General features: G+C 33.4%; 1 protein-coding gene across 6 annotated transcripts in view; it reads right to left on the bottom strand.

Annotated features, from left to right (window-relative positions):
* The window catches only part of LOC106667909 (limbic system-associated membrane protein), a 400,209-nt gene that overhangs the window by 102,332 nt on the left and 280,438 nt on the right, over positions 1-17,439 (bottom strand). For all 6 annotated transcript variants that reach the window (XM_014396178.2, XM_024228913.1, XM_024228912.1 and 3 more), the window contains exon 6: positions 16,260-16,331. In XM_014396178.2, the coding sequence (XP_014251664.1) occupies positions 16,260-16,331 (72 nt within the window). The remainder of the gene's footprint in view (positions 1-16,259; positions 16,332-17,439) is intronic.

The raw sequence follows: 17,439 nt of genomic DNA, 5'->3' as shown, positions 1-17,439 counted from the left end.
AAGCATCAATTAAATCAGACCAATACATTTCTTTTGTTAATTTCTGACCTGTCCTTATACTCTCATTCGTAATAGATACTTCCCCTATTCTATAAAGTTGTAGGCTGTTAGACGTTAGGACGTCATTTGTTAGTACTTTTCGAGTGCTAGATAGCATTTTGAATGAAAGAGTTGATTAATTTTCCTTTTTTAGTAACTTTTGGCATCTTACAATTTAACATAAAACAAGACCAGAACGAACAACAGCAAGCCTTCAAGGACTGTTATAGCTTTATTTTTGGTTCTACCAATCGCCACGCGCAGCATTGCGGAAAAATTAACGTTTTACATGCTGAGAAAAGAAGGGGGCGATCACGATCTTACTGGACATTTCTCTATTCGAGTAAACACGAGTTAACATCTTACAAAAATCGTGAAAACCCCTGTTGTCTTATTTCTTGTAAAGCCGGTGGTGTTCGCTTTTATCTCTAATCTCCACCGTCCATTCACCAATTTAGGGCGAAATATTTTCCTCAGGACCTTCCTTTACCATACACGTATGCTTCTTTCATGATTTTTCGACATAACCTATGCTTCAGAAGCATCTTTGCACCTGGCCTTTTTGTAGTTTTGTAAATAGTGACCTTGGCGTCACTTGACAGTTACTGAAACGAACAGTCTTCACTAAAGCAAAAAGGCATCTGTTACCTGCTGCTATTATCGCTTTAATCTGTGCTTCTATTTTGTTTTTACTCGTCACTATCACTCCAGATATTTCAAACCATCCGTAGTACGAAATTCGTGCTTGTTTAACCGCTAGACCTCAGCGTTTGTTGGGTGTTTTCTTGGATATTTAGATTATTTTATATAGACGTATTTATCCTCGCCGTCTTTTAGGCCTATGAGCTTTGCTTACGTTTGCAATTCTTTCATGATTATTTGTCAAACATTACAATTACCACTTTTATTTACTAGTTAACTCTTTTTATTTGGTTATGTATTTTATATTTAACTCGTGGAAGAAAGCATTTATCAAGTAATCAATTATTTGTCAGAATTTTTTAAATTATTTACTTCTTTAATGTCAAATATATAATAAATAAACAAAGTATATATAAGTAAAATAAGTGTTACTACACCTCTTACAAATGGTAGAGCAGCGGCGTATCAAGCCGAAGATCGTGGGTTCGAATCCCGCTCGTGCATTGACTTTTTTATCTCAACTGAAAACCTTAATTAATTTAAGATATTAATTGGTCAAGCGGACCACGAAACTAGCGAATTTAATATTATTTATTTTAACTTCTCGAGAGTTTTGAACATTGTTGATTGTTAAGAAAAATAGACTTATAAAGCCTGAATCCTGATGAGAATTGTTTATTCGTAAACGTTCCCGCGACTTTCATTGTCTCAATACTAATAATACTTGTTGATTGTGAGATTATAATCTACTGTCTGTTTATTAATATTTTACTATCGGTTTGTTTAGAATTATGAACTTAATGTCAAATCAAAGTGACTTTATATTTAAATATGCAATTTTGGTTAAAACATCAATTTTCTAGCTGCATGTGCACAAACGTTTCTAATTAACGCAAAGAAAAACGTAAACACCTTGGAATAAGCTTCAGACGTTCTTCTTACCGTTAGTTGCTACGTACGTCTAATTTTGTAATAACTAGGAGACACGGAACAGCATAGATGTTGGTCGTTCCGAGCTAAGATCTTAGGGTTGAGCTTTTCGTAATTAAGTCAAATGAATTCTGCGGGATAAGCTGGGATTTGACTTGCAACTCTGCACTTTGCTGATATACAGGTTATATATATTTAAGCCGACGGACATTTCTCTAGTCGAGGTAACACGAGTTAACATCTTACAAACATCGTAAATACGTACGTGTAAGTAAATGTACGCGTAAAACATCTGTGTTTCAAATCCCTTATAATGTAGTCATTACAAGACAACAGCTTTGTGGTGTGCGAATAGATCAATTGATGACAAACTGTCTGGTTATCAGACTGCTATTTAAGGCGATGAGTATACTAAAGCGAGTACAGACGAACAGGATATGATCACGTTTGATTTTACTTCAGAAACATAAATTTATTCGTTTCATGCCGTCTAACATAATTAATGCCTTGTGAATTTTACTGATGTTAAACAACCGGTGTTGCGTTGCTAGTTAGTATGTTGTTAGAGATATTTTATAGTGCAATTATAAACATTTTTTTTTGGGGGGGGGTTTCGTTCGTCGCAGCTAAAGTTTTAAAATTTGGTTCGGCTTACGTGTCGGATACGATTATACCATTCTAGGTGAAAATATAGTTCTTTGCGCAAATGATAGAATGAAAAAGACATCGATAAGCCGACTATTCCCCAATGGCGTGGGCCGCAAATAAAAACGAAGGCTTTATTGAATTTCCTCAAGAGATCCGTGTTTTCCCACTTTCTCCCGGCGGAGGCGAGGAAAAACGAAAACGTGTTACCCTATCAAGGGTAACGCAGAGAAGGGGCCGACAAATAATTGTATCGATGTCAGTTTGAATACCGTGAGCCAGTAAAGAAGTGGAGGTTAGAAAGGTTTTGTAATCTGTTGTTCGTTTTCCTTCGGGGAGCCGAGCTCAACACTTTCTAACACATCACAGGTCCATTTCCAAGCCTACCGTTAAACCAGGTTTTATTATCCTGACATCACCGCTCTGACGCCCTTCTTCCATGTCCCACATCCACTCACCGTTGTTATGATACTCTATTACCCAACATGTTCTCATCCCTGTAGAAACTCGGGTTATTAATTTTTCTCGCAACTCCCCCTGAGGTTGTTTTAAAACAAAAGCGTCTTGAGTTGAAACTTGAGGAATCGTGACACGGTTCAAAATGGTTGTCATTAGAACTTTTAAAACTGTGATATTTTTGTAAAAAATAAAATATAGTTGTACAGTGCAATAAAAAAAATAATACATCTGTTATGTAAATTCTATTAAGCCACGATAAGTGTTAGAAAGGTCTACAAGAACTAAGTTTGCGTAGTAAAAAATAAACTATAATATCATAGTACCTTCTATGCGATCGACCAGCATTTACTATGTAACAGAGACTCGTGGATTAGGGTTGTGGTCTTAAACAATGCTTTTGCATCAACGCCGAACTTTCGACAAAATAATTCGTCTTCTTCAGGGACAACAGAGAACAAAATTAATTTTACGTTAATATATCACGGATTCTATAACAGCTTACAAATACGTAGTCACAATTTAATAAAATTTACACTTTTGATAACTATCTATATACATATGTAACATACATAAATAAATAATAAAAATAAATTTAACAGGTACATATATATCAACAGGTTGCACATTTAACACTTCTACGCAATATTGATTGTCATTTGGAATGAATGAATTGATGAATAAAATACCCTGTCAGAACTGGTTGGTTTAATATACCAATTGGTCAATAATTTATTTTCTTCTATAATCACAACTAAATCGGGAAAAGGACGCTTCCCATCCACTTCTATAGCCTTAGTAAATTGCAATAATGGATGATATGAAATGAAAGCTAATAGAATCACCAACTTACACTTTTTTACAATTAAGAACAGGTCATCAATATATTTTTGATTAATTTTATACAAAATTTATAGTTAAGTCCAAACCAGTAACTCTTTCATTATTATATATGCAAGAATTGGTGAAAAAATTAACTAACTATCTGTGTGTTTTCAAAGGCTCCGTGATATATTAATGCAAAATTAAGATAGTTCTCTCTAGACTGAAGAAGACGAAATATATCAGTGAAAGCTTGCCATTGATACAAAAGTATTGTTTGTTTTATGACCACAACCCTAATTCACTAGGCTCTATTGTATAGTATCATAAGTAATGAAACGTCTAATTACAAACTAAAAAGTGGAAAACTTTTAAGAATACATGAAAAAGAAAAAAGAAAAAAGGAAATAAAACTACTGATATTTCCGCATAAAGGAATGAAGTAATTTGAAAAAGTGATGTTTTAGAACAAAAAACATATTGATCACAATTGAATTTTTTATCTGATTAGTCCAAAACGATAAGACTAAGCTTGCATATTTCATGAGTTGTAAGGAGTTCTTTCACTAGAGGATTGCAATTAGCTTGGTTCTGCTGAGCTTCTAATCTTCTTGTGTCCCATACTGAATATCTAAATTCACAGAGGACATACAGGGAAGAAATTTGCATCTTCCCTCTCCCTGAGATAATAAAGACCGCAGGTGGAAACCTCTCTAGCGTCAAGAATTGTGGTTAAGGTACTGCTACCTGCACCTTAACTTTAAAAACCAACTTAACCCAATGGCCGTTCCGTATGGGAATTAAAGTTTAATAACTTAGAGGAGTATTGAAATATTTGTTAAGTAAAAACACGGGTAGACTGTCGACTTCATAGCACACACTCTTTCCGATATCATTCCTCTAGTACAGGGGGGTGTCGGTGATCGCAAAGCTTTAAGCCAGGAACACACCCGATGCAACACTATGCGACGCAACCCGTTACTACCCAATCCAAAGTCCAATTTTCCATAATATTGTATTATCCCCGTGCACATCTGCCCGATGCTATGCAACACTACCCTACTCGAGGTAGTGCGATCCCCACAGTCCAAATTTTCGCTAGGTATCGATTACAGTCGTAGACAAAAGAAACGGACACTCATATTTTTATTCAAACAATATGTATTATTGTCGTTATACTAACTTACCGGTTACCAAATTAACGGAGATCAAAAATTCATTAGTTATTATTTAAAAAAAAAAATATTTTAATGGTTTGGTAGAAAATTGATCAACAACCGGAATACCATTTTTTGATATAATGAATTTAACTAACAATATTTATTACATGATTTGATTCATAAAATTTAACTAACAATTTATTACACGGTTTTGCTCATAAAATTAATCCATTTTCGTCGAGTAGGACACTCATATTTTTATAGTTTATTCGAACTATGTATATGTAATTTTGTCGTTACATTAATTACAACATGCTTTATTTAATGTAAACCAAATTAAACGAGATCAAAAATTCATGATTTTTTATAAGAATTATTTATAATTAAGGCAGATGAGCGCCGTGTCAACCCCTAAACCGTTGCGGCCACCGACGCCCCTTAAATTGTTATTCAAACTACATGTATTATTGTCGTTATATTAATTACAACAAACTTATTTTAATATAAACCAAATTAACCGAGATCAAAAATTCATTAGTTTTTATTTTAAAAAAAATTCCAATGATTTGGTAGAAAATTGATCAAAACACCAGAATACCATTTTTTGATATAATGAATTTAACAAACAATTTATTACACGGTTTTGCTCATAAAATTTAACTAACAATTTATTTCATTGTTTTGCTCATACAATTATACCATTTTCGTCGAATAGCGTCAGAACAGGACACTCATATTTTTTGTAGTTTATATCAAACTAAGTATATGTAATTTTGTCCTTATATTAATTACAACATTACAACAGGCGTGGCGATTGCGATACTGATTTGTGATACACGGTGTGTGACTGAACGTGCGCTTGACGTCGCATAGATGTGCACATCCTACCAAAACATGACAATGCGTCGGGTAGCGTCCCACAGCGTTGCATCGGGTATGTGTGTTCGCTTTAGTTGTTGACACAGCGCTCATCACTATAAGGTAAAGCAGGGCCGCTGAATTCGAACCCGACATACCATTGGGCTTTTTTCAAAACCACCGATACCCCAAGGGTTGATATGACCTCTGCTGTTGCGAACCCTCTCAGCGGAGGAAAAAACATTCGTCTATCCTCAGACGGATCAATATTAACTGAGCACTCCACTTGTCACGATTTTCTATGTTGGAATGGAAACAGAGCGGGTATATCTCTGCCAAATCAATCTCTCTCTCTAAGATGCTGTTGCACTCGGAATTCTTTATCTTCTTCAGTAAGTTCGTGTATAATAATTATAATTTAACAAATATAGATTATTCTCTCTAAAATGTATTTAATTCTATTTTTGGGCTTCAAATAATTTTATTTGACTATTTTAGATTTCAAGTTACATATTTCTATTTCTATTAGTATTATTGTGAATGTTTCGTTATTTTAATGACATGTAATGTTTTGTGAAGCATGCAACGAATAAACATAAAAAAATAAAGAAGTTACTTGGTCAATCGGATTACGAAATATAATAGAATAAAACGAAGTATATCTTCACTAAAGCTCTCCGTGGCCATTTCATTTGTCGCCGAGAATCGAATCCTGATTACAGGACATTTGAAAAATGACAAAAAAGAGGAAAGATTGGAAAGGTAGGTTTGTATGGAGAGTTGGGGTCCGAGTGAATTGAAGTCACTATATCTCACGTGGTCAGAGCAGTGGCTTATTTAGCCGAAGGTCGTGGGTTCGAATCCCGCTCGTGACGCTACCTTTTTCTTTTCAACCAATATCTTGCATAAAGATTAATTAACTGAAAGAAGTTATTTGGTCAATCGGGTCACGAAATATAATAGGTAAAAAAAAGACTTGCCATATTTCACATCTACCGCATCATAATGTACATACTATACATGTAATAAATCTCATATGCTAACAGAATAGGTGTAACATAACTTCCTTTTTATTCGAAAGCCACATAACCCACAATTAACGCTACTTTATTCCAGCACATTTTGTTTACGCGCTGCGTTTTTTCTCTAAGGACTTCTCATTTAATTATCACTAGAGTTAGGTCGAAATACGGTACCCAGACCGAGAGAATGACGTCTCTAAAAACACTAAGAACATCGAAAGCTGTGCGACTATGTGTAAATCCAAATTCCCCATTTTTTTCAGAAGAGATTTATGAGAATATAAGCTCGTATTACTAGAAAAACTTCAAAGGTTAATGTCTATTTTTAATGCCTATAGAAGTATTCAAAACTTATACGTTGATGTCATTTAAGAGCGTGCAAATAAGTATCCTACGATCAGGATCGATAATAATTACATTCATCATACCCTTTTACATAAATGCTTGAAACACGCTTGTTGCCAATAATGTATTTATTTCTATTAAAGAATTTAAGACGACAGGTCATTCCTATCGGTGAAAACCTCCTTGCTGAAAATTAGCAGTATCTCATTGAAGTGTAAACGCTTTGTATTCCCTTGACACCCCAATTTCCTGCTTTAATTGAAAACGAAAACTCTAATTTACCTTTGTGAAAAAAAAGGTGGAAAGCGCGTTAATTATACAGATTTCTTCTTCCTACTCGGTGAAAATGAAAAGAATGGTCCTTTCTAAAAATTGTGAATAAAAGTGCGTTCATTCCAGTGCGTTTATTAAGACTGGCAAGGAAAATCATAATATAATTTTAAAAATCATTACATCTCGGAATCAGTTAAGTCATTAAGCGTGACTTATTCTTCTAATTCGCCCTGGGTCATATTTCACTGGGAACTCCTTTTCTTCTTGTCCGTCCATTTCGTAATTAGGTGGCGAGAAGGGGGAGAAGATTGGTGAGAAGAGGAAGGACTGGATAAAAAAATTCTGACGCTTTAGAAACAAATGGGTTTTTAATGTACCTTCTAGCCTCGGTATATTTGTGTATGCCAGGGCAACACAGCTGCACTACTCTGCGACTCTTGTCTGTTAATATTTTAATTCGTTTCCACTCCTCATTTCAGTCAATTTTCTCTTAATTTCACCTTACATTCGCTTGCTACTGTTACCAGATTTACACACAATTTCGAAATAAATAATTACTTAACATTTTGTACACTGACTTTTTTATCTCGACCAATGCCTTTCATAAACAAACATTAATTAATTGAAAAATGCTAATTGGTCAATCAGACCACGAACTGTAATGGATTTAATAAATAATTACGTTTAAGAATGCTGAAGTTGAAAATGAGTTAGAAAGAGAATAATGCGCTATTTATCCTTTTTAAAATCATTTTTATAGTTCCCGGTTGTAGAGGGTCTCGTTTCTTCACTCAACCAAGTTAGATACTCCTTTTAACGCTCCAGGAATTGACTGCGTGGGCTACGAATTTTTAAATTCTCTCCCGATATTTTTCGCTCAAAACTGCTCAATTTATCGGGTTGTCCGGAAAATAATGCAGGATTTTAAGTTTTCATTAAAAAAAATCTATATAAAATATTCTGTTTACGTTTACAGGATTACTCATTTGTATGANATTAATAAGTTACCAACACGTTGGGAGAAATGTATTGAGAGTATGGGAAATTATTTTGATTAAAGAACATTGCTTTAAAGTAACTAGTTTCTTTTTTTTTTGTTTAATACCAAAATCCTGCATTATTTTCCGGACAACCCAATATTTAACATAATTTATGATTGAGAAATATTTCTCTGATTTCTCGTGCGGACTATCCTGATACTTAACTTATTTAAGAGGGGCAACTTCCCAAAAAGACATCTTCTTTCTGACATATTTATGGCAATATTGAGAAATACACATTTTCCCATAAAATGGGAAATTTCTTACAATAAAATGATCCCAAATCGTCATAAAATTTTAACCTCACCATCATATTATTGTCCTGTAAATTTGATACCGTTCCTTCCAAGTTATTCGAAAAATTAATTTTTCTATAAATTATCTATATTGCTATTGTACTTCCAACACCATATTGCAAGGCCCCCCCCCCTACTAGATAATTTGGCTTTCGAACCCACCATTCCACTACTCATCAAGTTGACGGAGTTATAGATTACATTACTTCATGACTCGAGCAGAATCGGTATGCGACTGGAGTGTTTTTTTAATGCTTCTCAGGCCTTCGACATAATGTGGGAAGAGAGACTATTATACAATTTTTTTTTTTTTTACGAGGGTTCACAACAGCAGAGGGTATATCAACCCTCGAGGTGCCGGTGTTTTGAAAAAAGCCCATTTGTCAGTATGTCGGGTTCGAATGCAGGGCCGCTGGATTCGAACGCGGGACCTTTACGTTACAGTGATGAGCGCCGTGTCAACGCCTAAACCGTTGCGTCCACCGACGCTCCTTATTATACAAATTACAACTATTTTTACCCCAGTTATACGATCATATCTTAAGGAGAGATTTTTCGCTTTAAAACAGGAATTGGAGAGTTTTTTTACTTCTGTCATGCCCACAAATGAGAATGCACTTACCGCCACATACGCAGATGACACCGCCGTATTAGCAAGTCATCTCTTTCTACTCAACTTTCACTTGTGTTACAAAACCTCATTTCAATAATTCAAAAATGGAATAACCTTTGGAAAATAAAGTTTAACCCTTCTAAGTCAACATATCAACTTTATACTCCACCGTGAGACTTGTCCTAGCATATACTTCTCACCTTTCTGTAGTAAATTAAGTGTACCTATTCGTGCTGTGACTCTACAAGTAAAATATACTTGCGCCAGAGGTTTTAAAGGAATAGTTCTATACTTACTCGTATAGATTTTTATTGGATTTTATTGGAGGTCGTCGTGAATTATCGAAATCGTCGTACGTCTGTAATGAACATGTCTATTATATTGTTTATAGTTAGTGTTTCGACGAATAACGCCTTTTTGATCATCGGAATTAGAGTTATATTCTAGCATTGAGAAAGTTTTATTAAGTCGGTTTTCTCTGTTTGTGAAAACTATTCAGTTTTAGATATTTCGTTGTACAATTGTTCCATGGCATACATTTTAATTTTAGTACCGATAAGACTCAAAAATTAGGATCAACGCGTTTCAGGTTAATATTGGGTTGTCCGGAAAATAATGCAGGATTTTAAGTTTTCATTAAAAAAAATCTATATAAAATATTCTGTTTACGTTTACAGGATTANGAAATTATTTTGATTAAAGAACATTGCTTTAAAGTAACTAGTTTCTTTTTTTTTGTTTAATACCAAAATCCTGCATTATTTTCCGGACAACCCAATACTTATTGTTTCTTTTTCCGATGTATTTTTAAATTTTTTGGCATAATTAATTTGGCAATCTACATATGTTCGTAGTGATACTTTGTGTGATTGCAGTCTTAGCAAATATTTTGTTTTTAGTTCTAAAATTTGTTGAGGAGGTACATGATATTTAAAAATAGAATCGCGTAAAGTTTTAAATTTCTTATTCTTACCTAAAGCTGCATGAAGGATTGCAACGTGAGATCCTTGTAAACTTTCGGGGAGGATAAATAAGATTTCGGAGCATTATATTCTATAATGAATTAGAAATGAATAGAGAGACACCAAAAATTTTAAAATTGTATGGGGATCGTTTAAGGTTAGATTTGGTAATTTTATGAAGAAGCGATTTATGTAATTTACCAGCTCTTATTTATTAATCCTCAGCTATTTTAAATTTTACGTACTGGTTATCGCCCATTTCAAGGTCAGAGTCTGTGACAAATTTGGGAATGAAGTGAATCCCCTTTCTGTAGTCTTCAGACCAATCTTCATAGTTCGTTTTTTCTAATTTGAAAATTTTGTTTATCATGGAACTCTTTTGGGTAGGGGGTAAAATTTTCAACACCCGATTTTCGATCTTAATCTCAACCTAAGGGTTCTGTGCTTTGAGTTTTTCTACGGCGTTTTGGGAGATTACGTTATTTGGTATTGTTTTTCTTGTTGTAATTCTTCGGCGGCTTTGTCCATTAATTGTATAAAAGTCTTTTTTGTTTTAATTTGGGCCTTTGTTGAATGTTGAGAAAGGAGAATTGGTCTTTGAGTTAAAAGGTTCCACTTTTTTTGTTTAAGTTTGTCAGTACATTGTAAAAACTCGTCTGATTGTAATCCAGCATTTATTGCTTTTTGTACCATGACAGTATTGTGGTTCAGGTAGTTTCTCTACTACTTGATCTTGGGCTGTCGACATAATGATTCAAATTTAATTAGTTGTATTATTATTATTCTAACCACGCTTTGCTCTACCAATTTTGTCACCTCTCTGTGGAAAAATAAGAGTTCCTATTCGTTCTGTAGCCCTACAATAAAATATTACGGGCCCCAGAGGTTTTAAAGAAACTATTTTATACTTACACGTACAGTATTTTTTTAAAATGAAAATATTAATTGGTATAATTAATGCCCCCAACAATTATCTATGATATAAATAAAAACTAATAGTATTTTTAATTATTAATTTAATTTAATCTTTTATGGAAAAGAAATCTAAATAATACTTTTTATAATTTTTTTATTTAAATGTTTTTACTTTACAACGCTCTTTTGAAACTTAAAATAAATTTTACTTATGTTTATAAAAATAAAAATATAATTCACAAGAAAATAAAATAATTTAATAATAACCAACCATAAATTGAAAATGGAAAATAAAAGGAAAACGGATCTAAATACCTTTTGAAATAACAACCTCTGGCGTAGGAGAGAGAGTGAAATAGCTTTATGAATCTCTTTCCCATCATGCTCCATCCAGATTGTTTTTGTTTTAATGTTTGATTAAATTTTCCTATTTGTTACTTAAACGTTTTCTACTTTTACATTTTTAATTACGTTTTCTAATTTTATTTTTACACTTTTGTGTTTATTGATTTATCATTTTCTTAATCAATATTATATTATTACTAATTTATTACTATTTTTAATGTTTTCTATGTTTTTTAGAGCAATTCTTTTCTTCTTCTTCTTTTTCTATTTCTATTCTTCGATCTTTTTCTAAGGGATGTTACATTCTTATACAACGAACGTACGCAATCCGACGAAATTAACAATTTAGGTGTCAACGCTAACTTGTAATCCACACACGGTTAAAAAAAACTTACAAAAAGCAGATACTTAATAAAGAATATAAAAAGTTTTATTACCTACCAAACCGACAATTAAAATTATTATTAAAATCAAAACTTTCGACATACATATACCTACTCAAACCTATCTGGATGTATGGGTGCCAAGTTTATGGATCGGCCAAATTTTCTAATATTCAAAGATTAGTTTTCAATCAAAGATTTTACGACTAATTGTTTCCACCCCTTAAAACAAAAACACACTTTGCAGAGATCTTCACATGGCAATATTTTTCATCCATCAAAACATATTATAGACGTTTTTATCGTAAATTACAAGATCATTTATTTATTGCTTTATTTATCGTTTACTTAAGCAATATTATATTATTACTAATTTATTACTATTTTTAATTTTTTCTATGTTTTTGGAGCATCACTTTCTCTAAGGGATGTTACATTCTTATGCAGTGAACGTCCTCAACCCGACGAAGTTAACAATAAAAAAAACAACTTATAAACGATATAAAATGTTTTATTACCTACTAAACCGACAATCAAAATTATCATTAAAATAAAAACTTTTGACATAAACATACCTACTCAAACCTATATGGGTACGAGTCTACCCAGGCATTTAACCCCTCGGGTCTTGGTCGCCCGCCCTGCGTAATACATATACTCAAACCTATTTGGATGTATGAGTTCCAAGTTTATGGATCGGCCAAATATTCCAATATTCAAAGATTAGTTTTCAATCAAAGATTTTACGACTAATTGTTTCTACCCCTTAAAACAATAACACACTTATCAGAGATCTTCACATGGTAAATTTTTTTTTCAACCATCAAAACATATTAAGACGTTTTTACAGTAATTTACAAGATCACACTAACACACAAATACAGAATATGAATAAGAGACCTCTTGGATGATGAATTAATCCAGAGCGGCTAATTAGTTTCTTTCTCTAAACCGCCCTTAATGACACAATCACAAATGGAAATCCACTGTATATAAAATATACAGTTATAGATAAAAATAAATAAAGCACAAAAAAATGTTTGATTTCCTCTGATTAAGTTTATAGTGTGATAATTCAAGGGAGGTAACTCTCCCTAAATATTCCAGGTTATCTGTGTGAGTTAGGGACCAATTTTGGTATTCTTTCCTTTTCTTGCGTTATAGACCACCGGAAGAAGATAGCGGTAGAAAGGTGGAGATATTGAAATGGCAAAGGGGTCGCCTTCAAAAGGAAAAGAAAAACGCTGATTCAAGCCGAGACCTACTGTTAGTAGAATTACTAACATTTTTCCGGTTACAGTTATTTTAATATTTTATCAACAAGTGTTTTCGTTTACCCCGCTAATAAAAAACAACTGGCGGCCACCTTCTTATTTATCGTTTCTTTATTGATCCTTAATTATAAACTAATTTTCTTTTCCTTTCGTTCTGTTTTTTACATACCTTCTTCAAAGAATGGCTAGAAAAAGTTTTATTTTTTGGCTTTACAGTAAAATAGAAGATAAAGCATACTATATACCTAAAAGAGGTAAAATGAGTGTTATCACCGTAATACATAAATCAGTAGCATACAAAGAATTTATTGACTATAATCAAGACAATAGATATCACTAAAGGTATTTAAAATAGTCTATTTTAAATATAATAACTTTTCTTACTATAATCTATTGATACTTAATTAGGTTATACAATGCTTTTTGTTTAATTAAAAACTATCATTCCTTGGTTCCATATAAGAGAGAGAAGCCCATCAATCTGAGAATTGGGTTTGACCAATGCAGTGAAATTTTAGGTTCTACCAAATTTTGGATGAAAAAGGATTGTTCTTTTGTATTCAGTTGTTATGTTTGATGTATGATATTTGTGCTGTACTTTGTTATTTTACGCATTCTTCATAATAGCATTTGATTGGCGGTCTGTCTCACAGTCTAAAGTACTGTAGGTTTCCGTCCCATTTGACAACCGAATTTTCGATAAATTGAGTTATTATGGCTATAACAATTTAAAAATTAAGATTAAAAAAAATTAATTAAGGATTTTAGTTGAGATAAAACAAGTCAGTGCCACGAGCGGGATTCGAACCCATGATCTTCTGCTAAATACGCCGCTACTTTACCACTTGAGCTGTGGTGACCTCTATCCACTCGAACATTAACTTCCTATCTCAACCCCACCTTTTTTGAATTTTGGGGTTGAGATAGATAGTGTCCGAGTGGATCGAGGTCACGTTAGCTGAAGAAGTAGAGCAGCGGCATATCTAGCCGAAGATCGTGGATTCGAATCCAGCTCGTGACACTTACTTTTTTTATCTCAACTAAAAACCTTAATTAATTGAAATATATTAATTGGTCAAGCGGACCACTAATACTAATGAATTTCTTTTTATATTAATTATGTTAATTAATTGCTCGTTTCTTTAATTTTACAGATTGTATGTTGAAAATTACTTTATTTCGATTGCTATTAATGACAGCATTTGCTCTACTACTTAAAAATAATGTTGGTTTTTACTCAATAAATGACTAGAATTTGACTTCATCAACACGGCTCGAAGAGATGTAACGCTTTTACAGGAATTTCCACGTTTTCCACTAAGTCTTTAAGGCGAGAGAAAATCGGTTCTGAATACCTCACGGTCGTAATTAAAGGAATCTCACGGGTTCGGAACCCGATCGGTCCAGGAATTTCCTTCTCCTTCCTCTCCTCGATTCCTTTCAGGGCCGCTAATTAAAACGCCTCACCTCATCCCTTTAACCGGTGACGTCTCAAGGACCGAAGGAGTCTAACCATATCAAATATCAATATTTACTGTTTAATCCCCAAGAGACAAGATTGGCCCGCAGCCTCTGCGATAAAACTGGGTTTAACGCCGTTATTGGTTAGAATTATCAATAAACAATCGCCTCCTTCGTAACAAGCCATGAGAACAGAGTGGAATTAATATGAAAATCAGTTGCTTCTTCATCAATAATTCCTTGTCTATTTTTTTGGCTAGAAGGAAAATTAAAATGTTTAAATAAGAGAAATTATCAAGGCACCATGTTTGTTTCAATTTTCAATTCTTCTACAGTCTACTCACAATTACTTTGATATATGCGTCATACTTCAATTTTGTTTTATGGTGACAATTTTGTGATTTACGGTTTTTGATTACTGCAGTGCCTGATTAATGACATCCCTAGTATTAGGATATAGGTGACATTTTTCCCACTCTTGCATAGGACAGCAGACGTGTTGGATCCTAAAAATCGTCCTGGACGAAAGTCGTATTGTCAGTTCACGTGGAATTGCCTTAAAGCTGTAATGATTACCTATCCCCCTTGGTTCTTATATAGCCTGGCTAATAGTTTATGCATAGGTTTTGATAGTTTAAATTTCAGTTGTTTAAACAGAAAAGATTGTTTGTTTTGAAATGTAGAAAGAAAAACAGAGAAAGTAATTACTATTTTCTTGTTGAGTTAATAAATTGGTTTTAAAATTTTGACTGTTTGTGTTATAAAACCGCATCTCCGATCAAAAATTCTGGGGCTCTCTTTTCTAATAATTAGAATTTAGGGATGCGCCCGTCTTGCTTGAATCAAAAATATGCATAACAACATTGGTAACAGAGCGTAGTTAATTAAATTTAAAAAAATATGTTCGCCAATATGAAAGAATGAGGAGAATATAGTGGACAGAAAATTACAAAACATGTTTAGTCTTGTTTTTACCCCATGACTCCTGGATTGTGAGGTGTTCTTGAAGGTTTGAAAGGACTGGATCAGAGTTACTTGAAAGAATCGCTGTATCCTCTGCTAAGTATTCGAAAATACGTAAAAATAAATAATGAATAGTTTAATTATATATCAATCATGTCATCAAAATCATCATGTTATTCTACTTTATAACATAACTTATGTTTTACTGTTCAACATGTTTTTAGAAGACAGTTTTGGCTAACTTGACTCGTTAGCCAATTGACGAAAATTTTATATTCTTATTAGTTTCTTGCCATTTATGGTGATAACACTTCTAAAATAGTGAATGCGAGAACTTACGTTCTTTCTGGGGAAAAGGTAAGATGATTTTTCTCAAACAGCTCAAAAATGACCAAGGAAAAATTATAAACGAATTGTGAAGTTATTTGTTTGGGAATGATTTTACAGATGAATAGCAAATGTTTTTGTGAGGAATAGACCTGGACAGCAAACTGGCTTCAGGGTTCGGAGGAAACTGCCGCTTATCAAAGCCTGTTATTTTGCACAATAACTTGCAGAATTACACAAACATACAAGTAGAATCATTCTACGCTTCACAATTACCCTCTCAGACGATTGAAAATAAATGGACCAGAGATCTCTAAAGTGATTGTCCAGAGAGACTGTCAATGGTGACGTACACTGTAACGCAACAAAAATGCCGAACAATGAAGATCTAATATGCTAGTTGTGTGTAATAATTATAAAGTTATATTGTGATATAAATTAACAAATATATATAAAGGTTTTTACTACTACTAGATAACTTTACTTACATAGGACCTTTAGTTGTATTTCTTTTGTTGTCGGGTGGCCGACGTTGTTACTCGCTGTACATTGATAGATTCCTGAAAAAAAAAAGTTCTAGTATAAAACCACAACATAAATCGATACAGTATGAAGTTCTGTCCGTTCCAGTTACAACAAGTTTCAACAAGTGTGCGCTAAATTTGTTGAAGCATATTTGGCTTTCTTTTTATCACTGAATGTATACAAAGGCTTGATTCAGCTCAGCAAACCATTCAGAATCTAGAATTGGTGTGGAAATATTCGAGATGGGTGCCACATGAGTTAAGTTAGAAGAATTTGAATGATCGTGAATTTGCATATCTCTACTCGCATAGTACAAAATGGAAACCTTCTTAGGCCGGATGATAACTGGGGATGAAATGTGGATTACCTATGAAAACCTCCCCCCCTTCACCTCTAAAGCGAAGTTTAGCCTGGATAAGAGAATGTTGTGTATATGGTGGGATATTCGAGGATCAATACATTTTGAACTGTTGAAACCGAACGAAAAGCTAAATTTGGAGAGGTAATTTCAGCAAGTTGATAATGTAAAAGCAACACTCCAAGAAAAGAGGTCGGCGATGTTCTATAGGAAGTATTTCATGTATACTGCTACATGATAATGCCAGGGACTTGTCAGAAACTCGCGGACCTAGGCTGGGAAATTCTGTCGCATCCACCATACTCCTCGGATCTAGTACCCTTCGATTAACACTTGTTTCTGTTCTTACAAAATCGAAGTAGATATCGGACAAGTACTGGTTCAATTTTTTGCCTCTAGGGATAAGGCATGTTTTAAAAATGGGATATACAGATTGCAATCACGCTGGCAATAAGTCCTTAATAATAATGGAAATTATATTATTCAATAATGTTTATACAGGGTATGCAAAATTTATTGTATTTATTTTATGCTAAAAACGGACAGAACTTTCTGGTAGACCTTCTATTTGAACTTTTCGGCCATTTCAAAATGTTGTATTAATGTTAAAATAAATCGGCCAAGTAAAACATTGGTTTCGATTTCAACTGTCTACATATTACAGTTTGGATTTATTCGATATATAAAAAAGTAACAATAATAAAATATATATTAAATTTTCTAATAATATCACTTGACACTGTCACGAGGCGCTAGGGGTCGCCTATGGACACGTTTAGGTGGGA

The sequence above is a fragment of the Cimex lectularius genome, unplaced genomic scaffold, assembly GCF_000648675.2.
Source record: "Cimex lectularius strain Harlan isolate CLEC.00 unplaced genomic scaffold, Clec_2.1 scaffold219, whole genome shotgun sequence".
Taxonomy (NCBI): Eukaryota; Metazoa; Arthropoda; class Insecta; order Hemiptera; family Cimicidae; genus Cimex; species Cimex lectularius.
This window is presented reverse-complemented; position numbering and strand designations above follow the sequence as displayed.